At 39.7% G+C, this 22,790-nt stretch overlaps 1 protein-coding gene across 9 annotated transcripts in view; it reads right to left on the bottom strand.

The window, feature by feature from the left end:
• Window positions 1-22,790, bottom strand: part of ZNRF3 (zinc and ring finger 3) — a 127,902-nt gene that overhangs the window by 24,593 nt on the left and 80,519 nt on the right. For 8 of the 9 annotated variants that reach the window (XM_026071560.1, XM_026071553.1, XM_026071557.1 and 5 more), the window contains one exon: window positions 17,813-17,938. In XM_026071560.1, coding sequence (XP_025927345.1) covers window positions 17,813-17,938 — 126 coding nt within the window. Of the gene's footprint in view, window positions 1-17,812; window positions 17,939-19,174; window positions 19,197-22,790 lie in introns of those variants that run through there. The other variant, XM_026071562.1, reaches the window with a different exon arrangement.

Here is a 22,790-nt window from a genome sequence, read left to right as displayed (position 1 = left end):
AAAAAAGTGCTCTTCACTGGAACACCTTACCTGCTTCTCATCATAATTGGGTCATCCCATTAAGGAGGCGGGAAAAAAATGAAACAGCTCAGCAAAATCCGTCAATGCATTTAAGAACTCCACTGGACTGACTGCTACAAAGCCAACTAAGGTGGATATCACTACTGAGGTCAATTTTAAAATATGTCTGGAAAACTATCTGTTAAAGTAAGCAAGGACGTGTGTTCCCTATTGACATCAGACTATCCATAACATACTCAGCAGCAGCAGCTACTGTTAGGGAAAAGAATATGCAATGTTTATTTCACCAGCAGAAGAAAGCCCATTTCCAGCCCCAGACTCACAACTGTACTTGCAAAAACATGGAGCATCAGTCACAGTCAAAGACATTCCAGCATAACACTCCACTGCACTCTGCTCAACGCTGAGAACCCTGCACAACCCCCTCAGCATCATGTCAAATACACTGTTTTATTGCAACTGATAACCCCCTAAATGCCTTTTCTCTCAGAGCTACAGACAATACAGATTAACAACACCTGAGCAGTACAGACATCCCCTGTATCTCTCCTCCACTGAAATTGGGCTCAATCAATCATCAAAAAGTCCTTGGCCCTTGAATCCCCAGCAGAGCTAGAAAGCCAGGCCACAGGCCAATTCTGCATGGCAGAGAAGGAAGGGGAAAAGGACATCTACCCTGCTAATAGCAACAGTTACAAATTAACCAACTGATGTCTTAGCCCTGTTAATGTACAATTCCCCAGTAATTCCAGAAACACAGAGTTAGGCAAAATGTAAGCAGGACACCATTTCAAACCTTTTCTGAAATAAAGAAAAAGGAACCTACAGATTTCACTCTCAAAGCTAAGGTAGACAGTATCACAACAGAACAGTCAAATCCCTGAAGTATCACACTAGCATAAAACCCCTTCCTGACTGGAATCCTCAACTCAGTTCCTTTGGCACTTTCGTTTTATAGGTGTAACCTGTAGATACTGCATTACATGGCATTATGACAACTGCTTTATCAATGCAGCAGTGTAGAACTAGAAAATTCAAAGCAGTAGTCTTAAATTTAAAAATATAATCATAACTAAGAAAACAATACTATAAGCATCACTTAGGAACATCCAGCTTCAAAAGAAAGACACTTAAGATTTTCTAGTTTAAGAAAAAGATCACCTTGTGTTGATTCCTGTCTTACTATGTGGTCACATCAACAATACCAACGTTTTCTGTATTGCTCAGTACTGAGTGGCTCTCAAATGGTTAAAACCGGGGGGGGGGGGGGGGGGAAGCATCTGTCAATTCTCAGTAGAAACAGTTTGATTAGTTCATAGTCTAGAGCACATAAAAACAACATAAAAAAATACATTTATTTCATCCTGAATACAGTGAAGCCTTCTGGTTGCAAGTTTCTTGTGATGGATTTTGGAGTCATGGGACTCCATTTCCCAAAGCCTGGCTTATGCTATCACAGACCATGCTGCAGAGCAACAGCCTGCGTTGCTGTGAGGGGGCACAGCCACAGAGAGAAAGGTGAGCTCTGAAAGACAGCACAGAAGGGGGCTGAGGTCTTGAACAGGATGGCATACACAAAAGGGGTTAGCACGCTCAGCAAGAAGTGGTCAGACGCAGTTATGACAATTGATGCTGAAACACAGAAGTGCTGCTACATTTTAAACCACTTCAAGCTTTTTCAGGACTTTAGAATTCCTATATACAGTTACCTCCAAAATAYAGTAGTCACAAGATGCATTTATTTTGGCAATTATTTACTAAAGAATAATTTATTATAGAATACCACTGCAGCCAACCCAAACAATTCTTAATTTTATCTTTTCATTGAAGGTGTACAGAAAGTAGATGAACTAGAAATAGAAAACTTGGACTAGGGCAATTAAGTAAAGCATACATATAAGCATGCTGTGATGCTGAGAGAAGTCATTAGGAAACAGAAGCATGGGGAGATGTTGGTGGAGTTATAAGTTAAAGCAACTATTAAGCTAAAGCAGCGTGAGAAGCTATTCCTACAGTACCCAAGCTATGAATATAGTCAGAATGTACCCAAATTCTTCCTGTTCAGATGCACAAGACAATGAAAAAAACAATCTCTCTGTGTTTCAAAAACAAACACGCAAAGCAAAAACTACCTAAAAGCATTTCCTAGGAGTGTAAAGACACTAGATACTCGCCTCTTTTGCTATGGGAAGCAATATACAACAGTCCAGTACTGTTCTCTGGATTTTGAGGATTTTTGGTTTCTTCATACCCCCTTTGGCTATACCTATGCAGCTTTCTCACCCTGGACTCAATCTTCAACCTAAAAGTCAAGTTGGAGATCATAATTTAGCAATTACCTTGAAGATTTCACTAAGAAAAGAAAGGGGGGGGGGAGGGTTGGGAGGAGGAGATTTTCTGGCTGCAAGGCTACACTACCTAATAATCTTGATTTAACTATTGAGACGAGGTTCCTGCAATTGAAGTCTACTAGGAAAATGTTAATACTGTCACCTTAGCTCACTATCAGCTTCCCAAAACTGTCTTCATATGCCTTGCATCTGGACATATTTCTAACTCGCTTAAAACTAACACTCTAGGGGTTGAGTTCTGGTCCATCAAAAACATGGGCACAGAGTCCTTGCACATTTAGTAATATGTGGATTTAAGTTGTCAGAACTCAAGCTCACAAGAAGTCATCTCCTGATCAAGTCACATTCAAGTGAAACTGAATCTCCAAAGATAAGCTAATGTAAAAGAACTATACCCTAATTCCCTTGTGCTACTGTACAGGTAAGTCAATTTCTCATTTTCACTTCCAAAAGTTTTTGATAATGCTACCAATTTCTTCTGGATCATCTCTCCCTAGTTTTATATCTTCTGATCTCTATTTTCTTCTTAAATAGGTGTTTGAAGCAGCATTTAACATCCAGATGTTATTAATTTCCACAATCCTCTCTTTTACAGAGAGACCTCTAGTAGATCTGACGAGGAACAGCATTTCATCATTATCCTCTTTACACTAGCAGGGAAACTTAATAATATGAACACAGGGAACTCAGTGTCTCCAGTCTTCCTAGGATGCCTTGGCCCTGAGTTCTTTCTAAAGTATGTAAGCTACCAGAGAGAACACAAAGTGTTACATGAAATAGGAAGGTAGGATACAATGTTATGTAACTTGTCAGAAAATTCTCAAAATTAACTGTTTAAGCAAACACATGGAGTCTAAGAACAACAGAGACACTTTTTCTTTTTAAAGTGCATGGCAGGAGAGTGTTGATTAGCCAAGCTTAGTACAGCAGGCACCAGACATGTCAGCTAGACACAAAATCATCACTAGCACTAGAAAACTCACATTAGGTTGAAAAGGGTAGTGTGATAAACTATACGGGGGGGGGGGGGGATAAAAATTTGCTTTATTTGAAAATGAAAGGTGAACCTGTGAGGAGTTACAGGTCACTTTTTGATAAAGAGCAGAGAACAAGAAGTTATCTACAGCACAAGGAATCCAGGGCCTTGGGATTCATTGTGTACTTCTCTCCACAATCAACACACTGATTTCTCCAAGCCTCTTCCTCTCCACTATGCACAAAGATCTCAGGTTTTCCAACACCCTGGAAACATGAAGACAGAGGGAAGAAACCAACAGTGAAAAGGCTTACACTGAGCTAGTGCTACAGAATAAGAGACTCAACTCTATCATCAGACACACCAGATACCAAATTCCGCTCCAGGTGGTAAATTACCTTACTATCAGTTTTAAACAATTACCACAAAACTAAGCAACAACAACAAAAATATCACCCAGAAAAAAGATTACATGTGTGTATCCAGAAGAACAGAGTTAAGTCACTATATCCAATGCACTCACATTTGCAGATGACAGAACATTTTGACAAGTAAAAGCCCTGGACACTAGACTACTCATACATTATGAATTTGATCCAAGCTTCTCTTAGGATCCCCACCATGACCACCAAGTACTTACCAATCAGTTCAATCTCTTTTCTCTGGAAAAGGAGGATTCTCTGTTTACTTGATCTAGGGAGGAGCTGGATGAGTACAGCTGTGCTTTCCTAGGGCACATGAGTAAGCACCACTAGAGATTTTTATAAAGAACTGGAATGATGCAAACACATGGTGCACTAAGTGAATTTAGAAGCTGGCAAACTGATATACGTGACAAACATCTTCAAAATGTGCAAACAGGGTCTCAAGGCTTATGCTAACATATTTTCCATCACCTGAAAGAAAACAATCAAGAAGTTCAATACTGGTAAATTTTGCTAACAAAAAAGATTTGGGGAACAGCAGCTTCTCCAGAGGACAGRACAGATAACTGGTGAAGTTCCAGACTGTCCACTTGCAGCTTATAAAGCAAAACAGGTGCATTTTAAAGTTAAACATAACTTAGCATATCAAAGAATTTCTATGGTCTGATTGATACAGGAGCTGGATGAAATTATTACAATAGCTCTTTCTTTTTCCAAATCTATGAAGAATTAGTGCTATTTCTTTTTTTTTTTTCTTTCTTTAATCAAAATAGCCAGCAAACCAAAAGAAACTCTTCCTGTATCATGACACAGAAGCATCCATTGCATATACACCAATTTCAGCTGCTTCCCACTCTAAACAAGCTCTGAGAAGCTAACAGGGTCAACTGCAAGTCAGCACATGAGTTAATATTTTAAAAACACCAGAGTCTGAACATTGGCTTTAACTAGGACCAAAACAATTCTTTTTGGGCATGCATGGATGATCTCTTGCTCAGAAGCGTATGTATTCCAATAGTTTTGGGTTCATCTACAACACAACTGATTTCTGGTGATGAGCTAACTGCTATTTTCTGAAAAAGGTGACAGAATTTCATGAAAATAAAACATTTTAGTGAAGGACTTCCTGGAAGATGAGAAATAATGTAAAATTGTCCCTTGATAGCTACTATTTTCATTTGTAAAACTCCTTATTGATATCACATCAGGGAATTCATGCTTGTTCATTAACCAGGTTAAAAAAAGACATGAGTTCAAGTACCAACAAAAAAGACAGAGCCACTTCTAGAGATAATAAACTGCAACGTATCACAAACATGCTATTTACCCCTAAGGGTAACCCTAATTCTATCCCTCATTAAGGAGGGAGAAAAGGAACAAGGTAACAAATACTTATTGTATTGAAATCACTCACATTAGTACTACAACAACACACTAGCCTTACAAAGACATATATTGTTCCTTTCCGAAACCAAAATAGAATCAGACTTTGAACAACTAGTAAAAAACAGACTGCAATTCCGTCACTAACTTGAGTTTGTATACTAGAGTACTAGACACTCATCAAGCACACAACACTCCCATTAACTGCTGTTTGGGGAAACAAGCTAAATTCTTTTATCTCATTCATCGCCACAGCTGTTGGACTGCCTTCCTGTATTATATTTACTATTTTACCTACCTATTATGTAGGTTCTCTCCTCCTATCCCCAGAGACAGAAGCATGTGCCATAATAGAGTATTACCTTAAATCTATACCCTGGTATTTATAAACATCAAAAGGGAAAAAAGAGAAGTACAGCTTTTGAATTTTTTCAGTCCTACAGGAATTCCATCTAGTCACAGTCAAGTCAACGAGGAAGTCCATCAGTCCTCCTGAGAAACAAGCTTTACATTATTGTAGAAAGTTCTTTTCACCAAACAACAGCTTTAGGCAAATACATAAGTATTTCAGGCAGAGTGCAAAGAAAGACTTTGAACAGACTCAGTCTGTGAAAAATTGATGTAAAGAGTACAGGACAGGTCTGAGACATTTACAGTAGTCTATCCAAGATATACCAACACATCTACATTAACTAAAAATTATCCTAAAGGCTGAACAGCTTTGTGCTCATTAATATCACAGTGCTATCCTCTATCTGGAAGGCAAGACAAGATACGAATATGAACACAAACCACCAAAAGTGCTGAAAAGAAATGAAAGAATGCATAAGCATGAAAACTTAGCAGGTGAGGAACTGAAAAAAAAATACTCCCAAACTACAGGCTGATTAATGCCACTTTTAGGCATATACCTGTCTTCAAATACAAGGCACTGATAGGACTGAAAATTCATGGTGCTGCTTCTGCTTACTATCACCTGTCTCACTTGGGCTCACCTTCAACCAGCTTGCCTCCATCCACAGGTTGATCTCTACCGTAAATGAGGAAGGACATTTGGAGATAACACTACCATCATCTGAAGTAAAGAAACAGCAGATTCAAGCCTCAATAGTGACAGAAAAGGCAATGCTCTTTGCAGAGTTTTTAAGCATCTGCATGCAGTCAGTGAAAGCATGGTCAGACAGACCTCATATATACACCAAGGGAAACTGTCAAGCAGCAAAGGTGTTTTCATTTTGACACATATTAGGGTTAAGCTGCTGTAGCACATTCCCCTGGAGCTTCTGTTCCCTCTGTCAGGTAGGAACATCTGTATTGAACACTACAGAATATGCATGTAACCCACAGTAAGGGATGTGAATCTTTCCAAATGAACAAAAGCTGGCAAGATTCCCTTGGTATACAGTATAATGCTACTGGTGCTTCAGTGCAAGCTTCAGACTTGTGCCTTCTCATTTTTCTTTCAGATTTGTCAAATTATCTACTAGAAGAATCAGCCTGGATAATAAATTCAGTAGTAAAAGGATGCATGGCCCACCCCAGTACTCTAATTTATCTAGCAACTTTGCGTGGGTTGGCTAATAAGAGATAACATGGTTGTTTTTTCAAACAGTGGTCCTTGGTTTTGGATTAGATTAGTTTCAAGGTCCCAAACTGTGGTGGGCCCATGTTGTTAGATTGTTGCTTCTTTCAAAAAAAAAAAAAAAAAAAAGGGGGGGGGATTCTTGTTACAAAGGGAAACTGGAAACTTCTCTCCACACAAGCAGAGACATGGCTGTATTGCAACGGCCTCAGGGTAAGGATTAAAGAAAAACAAAATAGAAACCCTTCCATCTCTAATTAGGGTCTTCATTTGCCAAAGAGCCATTCCACAGCAGGAGGAATTACATTCAGCCCGTTGCTTGGATAACGTATCCCAGCAGGTTGGCTCCTCAGAGCAGGCTACTCTGAGCCAACAATTTCTGGTTACTTGGAGGCAAGCTGCCTGCATATTGTTTTAACTGGCCTGGCTTTTGCAGCCAGTTTTGCCGAAGAACAATCTTCTATTCAGAATGCAGAGATAAAAGCTTCGTTTGGTTTGAATTTGTCCCCAGTTTCTTTCTCCCTTTCTTTTTTTAAACATGGGAATTATAGGTTCTGGAGTTTGCATTATTTCTCTTGTAGACATCACTGTTTTCCCCCCTCTAGCCACTTGATTCTTTGCCAGTGAAGGCTGCTGTCTGGAGTCCAGCCATTCATCAGCCCCTACCTCATCATTAACACTGTGGTGCTGGCGGTCACAGCCCACTGCTGGCGACAGGAAATCCTAACTTGCAAGAGGTTAACCACAGCCCATAAACAGCCAAGCCAGCTCATTAGTCCCTTACAGTCAGCTGAAGGGACCCTCTGGGAGTTTCAACACTGTTCATGGACTCAAGTCTATGTAGCTATGCAGTTTGGGCCCCTAGCAAAATAGCTTATTTTTTTCTCCCTGAAAAGCATTAAAGAGCACCAATAGTTCCCACTGCCAAGCACATCTCACTGCTTGGATCCCCAGGGCTAGGGTCCATTTTTTTCCCATCTAAAGCTGACAAAGTTCTCAGAGCATTTTGAAAAATTAAATATCTGTGAAATACTCTAGGTTTACCAATTAAGCAAAACACTGATGGGCCTATAATTCAGATGTTAATGCGCTAGAACATATATACATGCTTTTGAGATCTTTAATAGTTTTGGTGAGTTTCATATCCATAATGAGCACTTCTAAGGCAATAGCTATGCAAGTGTTTTATATATATATGTATGTATTTTATATATATATATATATCATACATACACACACACACCCCTAACCTGTCTAGAGAGTTCATAGCACAAATATGTGCAGCTCTAATCTTCAAGAGAGAACCTGCCAGAATTGCAAATAGTTTGCTCGGGGCTCCCTGCGTCAACCAGAAAGCCCACTTCCTACTCATTTCAGTGGTGAGTTTGCAGAATGAACACGACTCATTTGGAGTTGATTCCTTGAACTTAGTACAAACATTAAATCATCATGTCAGCCAAGTAGGCACTTCTATATAATATCCACCTGGACATTGGGAAGATAATGTTTAGAGCAGAGCAACAGCTTCTGACAAATTCTTGGATGAGTAGGATATGAAACACGGCTTGTGTTATATTAAGCTTTTCTTTCCTCCCTTTCAATCCCATGAAAATGATTGCAAAACATTCCCACTTTATGTCTGCAATTTCTCTACAATCCACTGTTCATTTTCTACCGCTGCTGATTAAATCTCTCCATTTGAGCATGCCTTTGAACATCCAAATCCCTCTGATGCAGCTCTAGTTACATTCCCCAGTTCTCCAATTTCTTTCAAGCCCTTCTGTCTCTCAGCGCACTGAAATTAGGCGCGTCACTCATCTGTAAAGTCCAAAATAATTCCATTCCCTGGTTCCACGTCTGCTGCCTGTTTCTTCACCTCCTGATCCATTTACCTCATTCTGCTGCCCAACCTCCTTGTCTGCTCATATCTATACTCCAACATAGCCTCACTTTCTTGCYCATTCACTTCTCTCCTTCAAACTCTCTGTAGTTCTTCCAACCTGTCTGGCATTGTGCATTTCTCCTCTTCTTCCATAGGTGTATTCTGTCTGTAAATTAGTGAGTCCAGAAAGTCTCTCTCAATGTTTAAGAGGCTCACAAATCACATAGAAACATTAAGGTTTAAAAACTTCAGAGACATAAAATATTTACATATTATTATTATTTGAACGTGGGGCATATCTGACAAAATCATTCCTCAGTCTTTACTCAGCCTGGATTTACATTAATTTCACTGGGAGTTCTGACTGAGCAAAGACTCCAGTAACACATGCTGTGCAAGAACAGTTGTTTCTTTAGATTAAGAGAGAAGCAGCTGTGTTCCACAGTTGGTTGCAAAGGAGCAAAGATGGTGGCAGGGACTGTGAAGGACTCGGCGCTAAAAGTGGACATTTATTTAAAGTAATCAATCCAACAATAGCAAGTCTAAGGAGTGCCCGGGGGGGGGGGGCGGGGGGCAACACAGAGACAGCCTTTCTTCATGGATTGCTATTGCAATGCACAGAGAACACAAAGAAGTTAGTAAAATAACCTAGTAACAGATCACTGGCACTAGTTGGGAATGGAAAGGCCCTGCCTTCCCCCCACCCATGAATTAAAAGCTGACATATCTGCTACTTCATAACTGCAAGACCTGATCCAGTCCCTGTTATCCCACTCCTTTGAGCACTCCCTTCTTTGGCTTTGATCCAGCTTCTTCCTTTCTTTTTACTTCTTTCATCATATGATCCATACACAACACTAACTTTTCTTGTTTCCAAAATTTAATTGGCTCACTTGTCAGTTCTTACCCGTTCTCAAATGTTTCCCTTCTCTCCTCAAAGGGACTGCTGAAATTAAGGTAGAAAGTAATCATGGAATGAGAGGGTTAAAAGAAAAAAACATGAGAAAGATGCTTATGAACTCAAGGCTTCAGCTATAGTGATGAGACTGCATGTTCTCTGCTGCCAAACACTGCTGAAAGCATCTGGTATAACATTTCTTCCTTTTGCTTTCTCATTCAAATCCCTTTTTGATCTATTAAAAGAGGTTTTGTGTTAGAATGTGGTCTGTGGGGTACAGAGGAAGAGGCAAGATGGGAAGCAAACTCCTCGAGCTTTTGGCAAATGTGTTTTATTTTTACACATACGTTATTTTTTTGTTCCAAAATATACACTTGTCCATATCAGGAAGATTATGAGGGCTGACTATTTCTTTCTCTGTCATTATGAAAATGCTGATTCTTCCTGGATAACCATACTATCCCATCTTCTGACCTCATCTATGCAGTTTTGTTAGAACTCCAGAGATCATTATTTCTATATGTTGCACAGGTCTGGCCACACAGCTAACACCGGAGAAGAAAGAAACTAGAATGTCAAAAGAGAAATGACATCAAAAATATTTGCACAAATAACATTATCACTTCAAATACCAATTTTGAAAGATGTTTTATAGTTGTTTAAAATGGATGTTAACATTTCAGATGTCCTGGATGTTATAAAAAGCAACAAGATGGGGAAGACCAAGGAATATTCAGTATATTTGAGTGCTTATGTTCTTCTTTAATGCTCCACTGGCCAGGAAAATGGTCATTCTCTCTTTCCATTTCTCAACATATTCTTTAGAAGAAATACAGGTAAGAAAAACACCCACACAGCAGGGGTTATAATTACATGTACTACTGCCTTTCATAGTTAACTCTAATTTTAGGTAATGATAAGACAACAGACCATAGAAACAAAAAATTAACATACAAAGTTAATGGAGTCTCTTAAAGAACTTGACTGGTTGAGCAGCTTACAGTCTTTACTGTGACACAGTAAAGTCAGGATACTGTTTTTCCCCTCAAAACGTATACTCTTTTTTCAAGCAAAACCATTGGGATTGATAAACAATGTAGTTTGTGTTTTGGTCAGAATATGGCATGTTAGCACCTTTGCAGTTTAAGTCTACCAACTAGCACAAAGCCAAAAAGAGCCTAATCTCATTCAAGAAACCTTTGTTTTGGTTTGTAACAGCTTGCTCGTTAACACACAATGTCTGATAGTTCAGAATAACCAATATTAAGTTTCTACTGCTGAACTGCTCTTCTTAAGCTGTAGTTTGACATGCATTTAGGCCTGCACTGCCGTCAGAAAGAGCAGTTCCTGTACCCTCCTCCTCTTACAGGTTCCTACCTCCACTGGACTCTACACTGTGCCAACACAAATCATCTTGTAGCCACACAGTGAAACAAATGAAAAAAAAACAGCTTAAAATCACCTATATTAGTTACTTTTCAACCAGACCAATTATCTGGCTTAAGTTTTGAAACTACTGCCTCCAAATGAGTTCCAAATACTTGTTTTTTAGATACCATTTACAAATAAGAAACACAGGTTGACAAACAGAAGTCAGCAGAAGTCCCCAAACTGTGAAATAAGTACCACAAATGGAATGCCGACTACTTCAAGGGATGTAAGAAGTTTTCCTGAAGTGACAGCATGTTCTGCTGCATGTGCACAGGACTCATCATTGGGTGGCATGACATTACTGCAGCTGCCAATACCAGCTAAAGTGTCTGAATAAGCAAAGTTTTAGAAACACTGATCAAGGATTTTAGACATCTCATTAATTTTAGATCTTAATGTACTGCATAGCTCCATCCTAATTTCTGAGCAAGTTCAGCATGGAAAAGCGTTTGCCTAAATTTCATATGCATTTCTGCAACTGAACTGAATCCATTTGTACATGTGACTATCCACACTGTACATCAAATTAATGATGTTATACATAAAAGATATGCTTATGCAGTCATTGAARTTCTAATTTGTATATATAACTGTATGCTTAATTTAGGGTATGAATATCAAAGTATAAGTTGATTTTGTTTAATTTGCTTTTTTCCCCCAGCAACTCAAAACTAAAAGGATCAAAAATGTTTTTTTTCCCCCCAAAGATGCCACCAACTCTTTACACATGAGCAAGACATAATTCAAAGCTATTTTTAATTATCAGACAAGTCCAGTGCTGGTAAGGAGGAATCAAAAATAGTCTAGATGTTCTTGTAAAAAGAAGTTGTCCAATTTTTTTTGCAATGGACTTGCAAGAAATTGAGACATACAGAAAAAGTAACTGCACATAAAGCTACTTACAAAATGCATGTAAAGTGTTACTCTGTTTTTAGAGCACAAACTGTACCATATCCAAGAACCTATTTCCTTATCTGAAAAGGGCCTCTCTCACAACCAGGAAACTCTTGAACCATTATTTGCAAGCAACAGAAAAGCAGGATGGAAAGAAATCAAACAGATTGCATTTCTTAGACTTTATTTTGTGTAACTAACCATTACTGCCACAGAAGAGCGTGGTTTTGAAAACACACTTTTTAAGAAAGATTTTCACAGGTAGTAAATTAGGAGGTGCATCAGTTGATTACCTGTCCACCCATACACATTAATTCAATCAGCGTATCTTAATCTATAGAGCACTTTTATGAGTCTCGTAAAAGTGCGGTTTGCAAATGCATTTCAGAGCATCTCTCCCTCTTCCCCCACAGATAGCCACCAAAAACTTCATTAAGTAATATAATTGTTAGGACAAGAAACAAAAATGCAGAACAGGGCCTGAAACTGGACAATAAAATCACCTATGCTCCCACATTTAGTGCAACAGTGACCAGGCTCTCAGTGAAGTTTTTGATATTCCTGGATAAAAGTATTACTGAAGTTAAATAGAAGCCAATTAGTTTCACAAAGTCCAAAGAAACTTCCCCACAAGCCCTTCTGCCTTGGTTCCTCAAGTCTTAGAACAGATCGCTCTTTTTGCGGGAACTAAGCTACCGACATAATCCTGTGATTCCACATTTGATTACCTTACAAGAATCTTTACATTAAGCTAATCATTAGACAAATGATTAGGAATTACAACTAGACTGTTTAAYGAAGACTCAAAGTTATGATGATTTTGGCTCCAACCTAAGTAGTATAATCATAGTGATGATGCAGCAAACAGGGGATTCTTCTAGTCAATATTTGTGTAAATGTTATGTAAACAAACTCTCAAAACAGAAAAGAAGCGAATGGATACTGGAAGAGCTGTTAGGAATTTCCTCATATTCATAGATTCCTTTGATCTGAAGAAAACAGGAAGCTGTAGTAGCAGGGACATCCTCTCTTTGTTAAGGTCTACTCAGATGCATGTCCTCAATTTCACACATCCTATTAATACCAAAAAGTTGTTCTTTAGCAGTCCTTGGAAAAGGAACAAGAAACAAAATCGCTCCCTGTGGGCTTTCCAGCCTGTGGAAGAGGGAAGAAGTTCTAGTTCAAGCAAGTCTTCAAAATTTTCTCAGTATCTTTATTAAAATGAAAAGCAAGGCCCATGGTGGGTTAGGTTTCACCACACCTTGCAGAAGTCGTTACTTCAGACGCAGCCGGGAGGGGGATGCCCCCGCCAGCGCGCAGGACACGCGAGCACCGTGGTGGCGGAGGCGCACGGCGGGCCGGGCCAGGCCAGACCGGGCGCTCTCCTGGTCCGGCGCGGCTGGCGGCGGGGAGCAAGCCTGGCCGCGCCGAGCCACACCGCGCCGTGCTGCAGGCGGGCGCTGGGGAGGCGGCAGCCCCGCAGGGGAAAGGTTCCCTTTGAAGCACATGGCACCAAGAGCTTCCCAGAGACCATGGCAACGGGCTCAGTGGGTTCCCAGCCTGAGAACCGAGCTGCTGCCACCATGCCTCAAACACAAAAAACGTCTGAAAGAAGGAAAGAGAGAGGGGGAGGCAGGGTCGGGGCCAGGGAGGGAGAAGTCGGGGCAGAATTAGCCTGGCAGAAACCGAGCGGCGCCCTGGTAGGCAAATCCAGCCAATAATGCCGGTCGGGTTCACGGGGTTTCCTTTTCATTTCCAAAGCTTTCTTCTTCCTCTGTCATTCCCCTTCGAGCCCTATTCAGGAGCTCATGAGATCAGTAAAACCCAGGCCTTTGCTTCACTCGCACACAGCATTGCCTCAAACAGGGCTGCGCGCTGATCAAAGGCGGTGTTAAATCACGGCTGCCACACACACCCCTTTCCCAACTGGCATCCAGTTTTTATGGGCCATCTAAGAGAAGATTTTTTTTTTTTTTAAACTCTCATGCTTTCACTTCCATTACACCACATAAATCTCACTAAAAAGAATGAGCAATTCAAAAATGTATATGGAAATGGACACATTAAATTCTATACATCTACTGATTCTATTTGGCAGATGGATAGAATTAGAATGAAGCTACTGGAAACACAGGCCATGGTTTTACTAAAAAACAAAACAAAAAAAACAAAAAAAAACAAGGAAAAAAACCATATCTTTGTACCAGATTTCTACCTCATGGAATTCAGCATTACAAACAGTTTTTAAATATTCTCTACATCTTACTTCAACACATTCCAAACTTTCCACAATCTCTTAAACACATCAGTTTTCGTCCTTTACCATTGCAATTTGAAGAAAAACTTGACATTTATTCCTTCATATATGCATGCATTCCACCACACAGGCACAAAACCAATAGCCTTTTTGCTTCTACTAGCATATTACTCAACACAAAACTTCAGAAGTTTTAACAAAAAGGGTTTAAACCAGCTCCCTTAAACTAACAGGAGCTTCACATTCTTTTATGGTTTGTATTGCAAAACTGATTTGAGTTAGTCTGAACTTTTAAACAAATCCAATTAAGATAGGCTTAAACTCACAAGAATATCCATTCCTTATGCACATAAGAGATGGAGAGTTTTTGACAGCTGAGCCAGGGTAACTCTCCATGTGTACGCTCTTAGTGCATAGCAAAGATGAGGCCATTCAAACTAGCTTTCTCAATGAAAGTCTCTAAATCAAACAGAGCTGCCCACATTTGCTGTAAGTTGGAAAGAGAAGTGTATACATAAGATCACTACTCTGGCTCTGCCAGGGTAACTTTTTACTTTGCTATAAGTTGTTGAGGTATTTAACCATTCAATTATGCCCGTGACAGTTTTGAAAGAAAGCAAGTCCTTAACTTTTCCCACCTTCATGGCACCAACTTCATTCCTATCATGAAATCAATAGATCAAACTGATCCAATCACATAACTTCTCCCACATACAAGATCCAGCTTTCATTTCACAGAATRGCTTCTAATGGAACTAAGACCAAAGAAAAGATACTAGAAGATCCCAGCCCCAATTCCAGCAGTAAGAAACAAAGGGAAACTCCAGAAGGGAGATGCATCTGTTCTCAGCAGCAGGTATTGTTGATCACACAGTCAGACTGCACTGGACAAAGCAGGATCTCTGTGGCCTCTCAGTTCAAAAGCTGTACATCCTCAGTTTTATGCACACTGCTACATCTTTTAAGGAGCTGAGAATACATGCATTCAAGGAAGTCTTACCTTTACCCACCTGAGTCATTAATGCAGATGTGCACGTAATGAGGGGTGGCTTTGCCATCTATCTCACTTACATAATATCTGGATATCTGCAGTGCCAGCAAAGCTGAAGTGCAACAGTGCATATACCAATACATTTTTAAATGTGTCATCAGTTCTGCATCTTGTAATATCCAAATTATCTCTGCGAGACATGTTGCAGTTGGGCAGTCCTACATGCAGATTTTTGGAATAGCAACAGTTTACCATCACCATACTCAAAGGCAAATGCAGTAACTGCCTGTAAGATCCAATAATGCAGGAAAAGCCACTTTTGGGGCAGGGTAAATCAAAGTAAATGAGGAACAAACAAAAATCAACAATAGTAGGCTCCTTAATTTTCCCCTTCTTTAAATTGAATAAGAAGTTTCTTTCCTTTTTCCCCCTCCCTCAACAAAGTGCCTGCTCTCTCCTGTTTAAGGTCTTTCCCTACACACACACTATTTTGTTTTCCAATTTCTTTAAGTCAAACAGCTACCAAATTCTGGGGACAACCAGAAGATGATCCATATACACATGCAGCAGGTATAGCACTAGCCAGGCAAAACAGTTTACCGGCTGAACTGATTGCTCATGTAGCCATTTGCACCAAGTTGCACGGAAACTGAATTTTTCAGAGACCCAGCCAATCACAATGCAATTTGTGACAGTGCTAAGATACCCAGGGCTGACTTGCTTGACAGAGCTGCAGAAAGCTCACGGCTGATGCTCCTGCTGGTCTGTGCACTCAGCAATGTGCAAAGGAAGTCTGAGAAGTCCTTTTAAATAAGGGCATGACTTGAGCATAGGGAGCAGAAGGGCTGGAGAGAAGAAATGGAGAAAAGTTGCAGCAGCAAGCAGGAAATAGGGAACAAAGATATTTCAGGAAGAGAACGGTAGATGGTGACAAGAAAATACAGGATAGGGAGCTGCATCATGGTTAATGAGAAAAATTATTGCCTCAGGAAGCACCCTGCCAGCCTTTTTCACCTGTTGAATTACCACTGCACATGAACTGACAGAGAAGAGATGGGTCCAAACTCTCCTGGCACACTACATGGAGGATAAAGACGTCACACTACAGTCATTATGCATCTGTCATTCCAAAGTGGATGCTATAGAGCTCCTAAAGCAAAGGCAGTGTCCGCTGTTCAGCATGCCAAGCTTTGAGAAGCGAGGATCATCAGATACTGAGGGGCAGTCATTCTGGAGGTCAGTTTGGCTGCGGAGACATGGAGAATATAGCAGGGGGAATTGGGTATATAGGTGTGGGGCAGGCAAGCAAATATTCCAGAAAATATTTATGACATCTGTGCAGGATATCCCTGTTTTTCACTTTTTCTTCCTCTATTTCTCATCTCTGCTTCCTCAAATGCTTTTCAGGAGCCTGACAGCTGGGACTGAACAGATCCCTTCCTTAAATGGTTTTCCCCAAGACTCAACACCACTCCTGGAGATTACTTATGGATTACTATACATCTTTCAGTACCCAGTCTTCCCTAATTACCATCCTCATCAGACCTTATCCTTAAATTTTATCCTCCCAAGATCAAAGAAGCATCAGCTAGTATTTCTGTGAAACAAAAACAATATAATTTTTGTACTGGTAAAGGAAGGGCAGTCACTTCTTGAGAGATTAATTGTCACCAAGTATCCCACGCTAAACCTGCAGCAAGCTTTAGATAAGCAGATGGTTTCCCAATTCCCTTGAAACATATCTTTTTCCAGAAGTTTTATATAGTTTGTAAATACTCCAAGTTTTACCTACAAAACTTCAGTCTATGATTTTATTTTCTGCCTGATGCAGCGCATTTTCACTACTCACCTGAAATTACCAACAGCACCGTAGCAAAGTCTGAGCAATCTGGGCCAGCTGGATTTTTTCACCTACTCAGCTACTTGAGGCTTATGCCTTTTCACGCACAGACTACTCCAGACCTCAAACGTCAACACATAAAAACCTCAATCCTCAAAGTTCCAAGCAGAGAACAAAAAAAGGACAGCTTTCTGCTTTCCTTTTTAAGATACCTGGCAGAGGTAATGATATCTTTACTGACTTCAACCCATAACACAAAGGGCAATGTTTTGCAAGGAATTTAGATGCTAGGGGCCCTATTCCACAGAGAGACTCCAGCAAGATGGAAATTTGCATTTCTTTGTCCAATACAACAAGATTCACTTGTTATTTAGTGATATCTATCATGCAGTCACTGCAAAGAAATCTCTTCTAGGGTTGAAGACTCCTCCTCCAAAAAAAAGAAATTAATAGATGTTTTCCAAAACAATTGTACCTAATATGAAAGCATTTTATTGTTTTTTAACTGCTTTTGATGAGAAGCTTCCTTTGATCAAGTTCAGCATCACACTGGCAGTCCACCCTATTTCTGCTCCATTACTGCTTCTGCTAAACAGCCTTATTTGCCAAAATCTTTGCTAGGCTCTTACAGAACTGAAAAGAGAATTTATGCAATCAGTTCCCCATCACCATCTCTATCAATTGATTTATGATATTAGTTCTCCCTGAAGCACCTAGTGTGAAAACAGGCAAAAGGGGAATATTTCATAGAGTAAAAGGGTTTTACTCTGGTTTTATTTCTTGCTGATATTTCTCTGAAAGGAACTAACCATTCCAAGAAACAGTTACATGCAGCATTTACCCCAAATTATTCAAACTATATAACCCTCTTACTCCCTTACCTTTCCTAATACAGTGAGGCATGGTTTAGGTTCCAACTCTGGCTGTTCCAGCTTCACCACTCCTACCCAGCCATATTCATATAGGTCTTCTTCATCGTTGCTATTACACAGTCCAAGTGGATGCATCTGAAACAGAATCAGAAAGAAATCTTTAGCAAATCAGTAGAATTCATAAAATGCATATAGTTTGCTTTTGAATAGTTACAACAAATACACTTTTTTTTTTTTAAACTAAGCAACATCAGAAAAGCTGAAGTATAAGGCTGCATATGTTAAGAATTCAGTACATTTCTGAAGCGTGCTCTCAGTTCTAAATCTTGCAGTGTTATGTGAACTTACTGTTATCTTGTTTATGAACAATCAGTTGAAGGCCCCCAGCTAAATGTAGTTATAAGTCCTCATGTCAGATATAAAGGAATTAAATATAATGCTACACTTGGGCCTTTCCTTGCAAACTGACAGAAATAATACAAAATCTTTTGTGGATTCACTGACAAAAACTTTAAATAGCCAAGATCCAAAACCAATGTTTGAGAGGCATTAACAGTCTTTTTACATATCTGCACAATATTAACTGTCATCCCTTAGAATATCCCTATCACCCAATACAAAGTAAGGAACAAGAAACTGCCTAACTATTGTGAAACAGTCTCTCACTCATTATTTTGGTTCAGAAGAAGCTAGATGTAGCATGAAGCAATAGACTTTAAGTTTCTTAAATATTTATGTTTCTTACACAGGGCAACAATACATATTTATGTTATTTTCAGACATTCAATCTCTTCCTCCTCCTCCCTCCTTCCAATGCTATGTCATTAGTGTCTAGTTTTATTATTGCAAGGAACTTCCTATGCATTGATTTTTCAAACTTCCTTCATCTGTTCCAAGCTTGCTATCCTTCATTAGCATAGTATCTTCTTGTATAAAGTAGGGTATCAAACATTTAACTTCTTACACAATTTACTATGCTCTGCTTGTTCTCTTGCTTCCTCAGCTAAAATCTAAGATTTTTCAGAGACTCTTGCCCAAGAGTTGCCCATGATGTAACATACACACGCATGTGTTTATATATGTATAAATGTGTGCACATATATGTGTGTGTATGTATATATACACATATAAAAGGTTCACAGCAAAAGAGAAAAAGCTTGTACTTTATCCAGCTTGATGTCTTTCCTTAAATCTCACCTTTTCCAAACTAGGTAACCCCCCCCCCCCCAAACTGGTATCAGCAATATGATCGTTTTGTTTTCTGCTACTTGATTATAATAGAAGATTATATAATAGAAGATTATACTGCACAAAATTTCACACACATATACATGTATCATATATATACACGTATAATGTATACACACACACCCCTCAGTAATCCATGCAAAGTAGCACCACGTAACGCACTAATCCTGCCACCTCTTCTGCATCACTACTTTGTCATCTTGTCCTTTTCTTCTTCGTGTTGTACCTTTTCTTTCATTTTGCAAGCTATTCAATCCAAGGATAGCTATTTATATTGTCTTGTGGGGCCCTGCCTTTCTGAAAGACTTGAGCTATTACTGCAAAATACAGAAAATATGCTGGTGATTTGACACAATACAAACAAGAGGTTTTCCCACATCTCATTATTTTTCAGGATACATCACCAATTCATTTGCATTTAGAGGGAAAAAAACAAACCAAACCAAACCACCACAGTACTGGGCAGACAGAAGAATCCTCTCTCCAACTTTTAATTCACCCTACCTCTATTTTTTTTATTATGACTTACTACTCTGCACTATTGGAAGTGTTACTGAGCTGTCCACCTTATCACATGGATCAGCAGTTCAGCTTACTATGTTTAAAAGTGTGGGATATCTTAACTACCACTAGAAGATAAAACACTCCATAAACTCAGTACCTGAAAGATAAACTATTTAGCATACACATAAAAACCAGGAAAGGAGTCAGGTAGAGAGGGCTCTCTCCAAAACTGCCAGTGCATATATTCCAACATAATTAACCCCCAAAGGGCTCAATGTACATTTGACTTATTTTTTTCACTACAAATAAAAATGGAGTTTGCAAACTGCTCCAAACCTATAAAGTTAGACTATAAACAAATACTTTGTCCAATGAGTGGCAAAGAGTCTATGCATTCTTTTGAGTTAACAGAAAACATTAATCAGTGTTAAATATCTAAAGAAACAGAGAACCAGTCCCTTGATGTACACTATATCAATCAAGCTGTGAAACCATAACCCATATCTAAGAAGTTTCTAGTTTAAAATCCTTGAAATGTACTGAGGCACTTTCCACATGCCTGAAAGGGCAAAACTGAAACCACGACTGGGAGGTGCTTTTATCCAAGGTTACAATATCTGTATACACTGCTTAGGGTTTAAAATAACTTCAAAAAGAGCCGCACAAATTTTAAGTGGGTTACTGTTACAGAGCAGACAAACAGTAAAGGAATAAGGAAGGAGGAACATTTTACTCTGTAACTCTATCACCTCAAAAAAGTCCTGATAGCTAAAAGAAAACTTCCACCCTTTTGTCCTTTTCTTTGTCTGCCAGGATAGGACATTATAGTGTTACAAACAACCATATGAACAGCTCAGGATCTTTTAATACACTGTCAAAAGATTAGAAGTCTTGGTCTTTTTTTCCCCAACCATATAAAAAATATCATCTCTGCCTACTTTAGTCCAGAAAACATGYTGGAGGAAGGCCAAGAGGAACAGAAAATTCTTTCCATTTATGTATCAGCTTCTTTCCTCTAGAACTGTGTTATTCCATAACAGCTTCCAAGTGTGCATAGGCCTTTAGATCATAGCCACAAAGCACATTCTGCAGTTACACCCCAGGAAATCAGGATAAACCAAATGAAGTTAAAAGAGCCTCTTCTCTTCCTTTTACAAAGCCCGAACTTCCCTACCCTAAGAAAGAAATTGGTAATTTTGTCCAATAACAATATTGGCCAACACCTTGTCTCCAGTAACATGCCCCAAACACCTGAGAAGAGAGTCTCCTGATTCAGAGGCAAATTATACTTAATTCCAAAGAGAGGAAAATGTGTGCAGTGTATAACATTAAAGTCCTCTGAATAGAGTTTTCTAGACAGTCAGCAATTTACAATATCAGTCGGTGTGCACTCAGTGTATCCTAGCTCATGCATCTCACTTTCATGCACAGGTCATATACGTTATGCGGGACTGGGCTCCCAGGCATTTAGCAAAATCAAAGTTGTATCTCTGAACACTCCCTCTGCCTTCTTCAAAGAGCTAGATGAGCTGGAAAAAGACCTACATACAGGTTAGTAGACAAAAAAAAAAAATTCACAGACCTGAAAGCAGTAGAGCCTTCACAATGCAAACAGCCTCCATGTTTCCATCAAGAACTGACAAATCCACTTAAACAGAAAGCCTTGCTAGACTTTCTGGGTGTCATAGCTAACAATTCCTCATGACTTTAGACTTTACTAAGTAGAAGAAAGCTTTTCAACCATGATATGAATATTTTGCTGCAGTTCAAGTGGAGGACAGGGCACAGGACTCAGCACACTCTGAAAGCAGTAACAGCAAATTAATGTTGGTAGGGCTCAGGTGAGCTTTGTGGTTAGCATCCCAGGGAAAGGGTGAAACTGTCCAGAATAAATTCTGCTTCACTCTACCTTTACACAACAAGAAGCACGACCAGAAGAGACAAACATGAAACTAGTCAGAGAGGAAGATGAACAGCAGCAAGCATATGGAGCACTCTGGGGCACAGTCAGGTACCAACCTATGACTCCTGAAAGTCCATGCCAGGTTTATATCACACATCAAGAGCAGAGCTCTGCTGAAATGGGGACCGTCACATCATTCAATCCTTGACTCTAGCAGGCCGTAATCCAGCAGAAGTTGCTGAGGCTGACATGGCTGGATCACTTTGACTCTAGCTTCATGTCAAGCCAGCCCCACTCCAAATGGAATAATGAGACCCCTAGAAAGCCACTCATCACTTTCTGGCAAACCACTACCCACATTCACTGTCACTTGATTCTCCAAGATAAAACTGCAGCACTGTATCTCCTGTCATATGAAAAATTTGATATGCAGATTCCAGTATTACAAAGATTAGCCATTCCGGTAGTGTAACTTTGCAAGCCTCCTGCCTTTCAGTCAGGAGAAAGCTATCCAATAGGTTCTCCCTTCCAACAGAGGTACTTCAGCAGGTATATGCTGTCCAAAGACTTGCAGAAAATCTTTGAGAAGAATCCTCTCATCTGGCTTTCCGAGATCACAAGAAAGACGACTCCAAGAAAACTGCATGCATTGAGCAGGATTGGGAGAGCACCATGTGCTTACAGCTGCCTCAAACAAAATTTGCATGACAATCCTGGCTAATATTGGCTGAGGCATGTGTATCGCACACAAGGTACCAGGTATTAAGTCTGAAATCCAGAGACTGAATTGTGGAATATGCAGTAAAATTAAGACCAATGTGTATAACTAGATGAGCTGTCTTTGAAAAGCTGCACGAGACTTCAAATATTACATGGAATACAAAACTGAACTGGAGAATATGTAACAATGAAGAACTGCATGAGACCTGGGAAATATCATGTGTTTTCCAACAAGAAGTGACTTCAGTTCAGCACTTACTGACCATCGTACTGCATTCTGAAACTCCTTTTCCAAATACCACAGTCCTTGTGCCTTGAACCTTGTCCTCAGAACTAGATTTCCTAGAAAGTTTCTGGAGTCTGTTCTGATGCAAGAAGCTAAACAAGGGAGCCCTGGCAAATTTGTCAATGAAGGGAAAAAAAATGAAGCAGGAACTCGTCTCCTTAGYACAGGACTCATGCCATTCACACAGTTGCATTCATGCCGAGGGGAAGAAAGTTTCAAATTCTCATTCAAACCCCTGAATTGAGCCCACTTAGAACACACCCATTTACTCATAAGCTATGGCAAGGCTGTACTGTGAGCTACTTACCTAGAGGAAAGCTGGGCTG

This window comes from Apteryx rowi, unplaced genomic scaffold (genome assembly GCF_003343035.1).
Source record: "Apteryx rowi isolate R43461 unplaced genomic scaffold, aptRow1 scaffold_328, whole genome shotgun sequence".
NCBI classification, from domain to species: Eukaryota; Metazoa; Chordata; class Aves; order Apterygiformes; family Apterygidae; genus Apteryx; species Apteryx rowi.
This window is presented reverse-complemented; position numbering and strand designations above follow the sequence as displayed.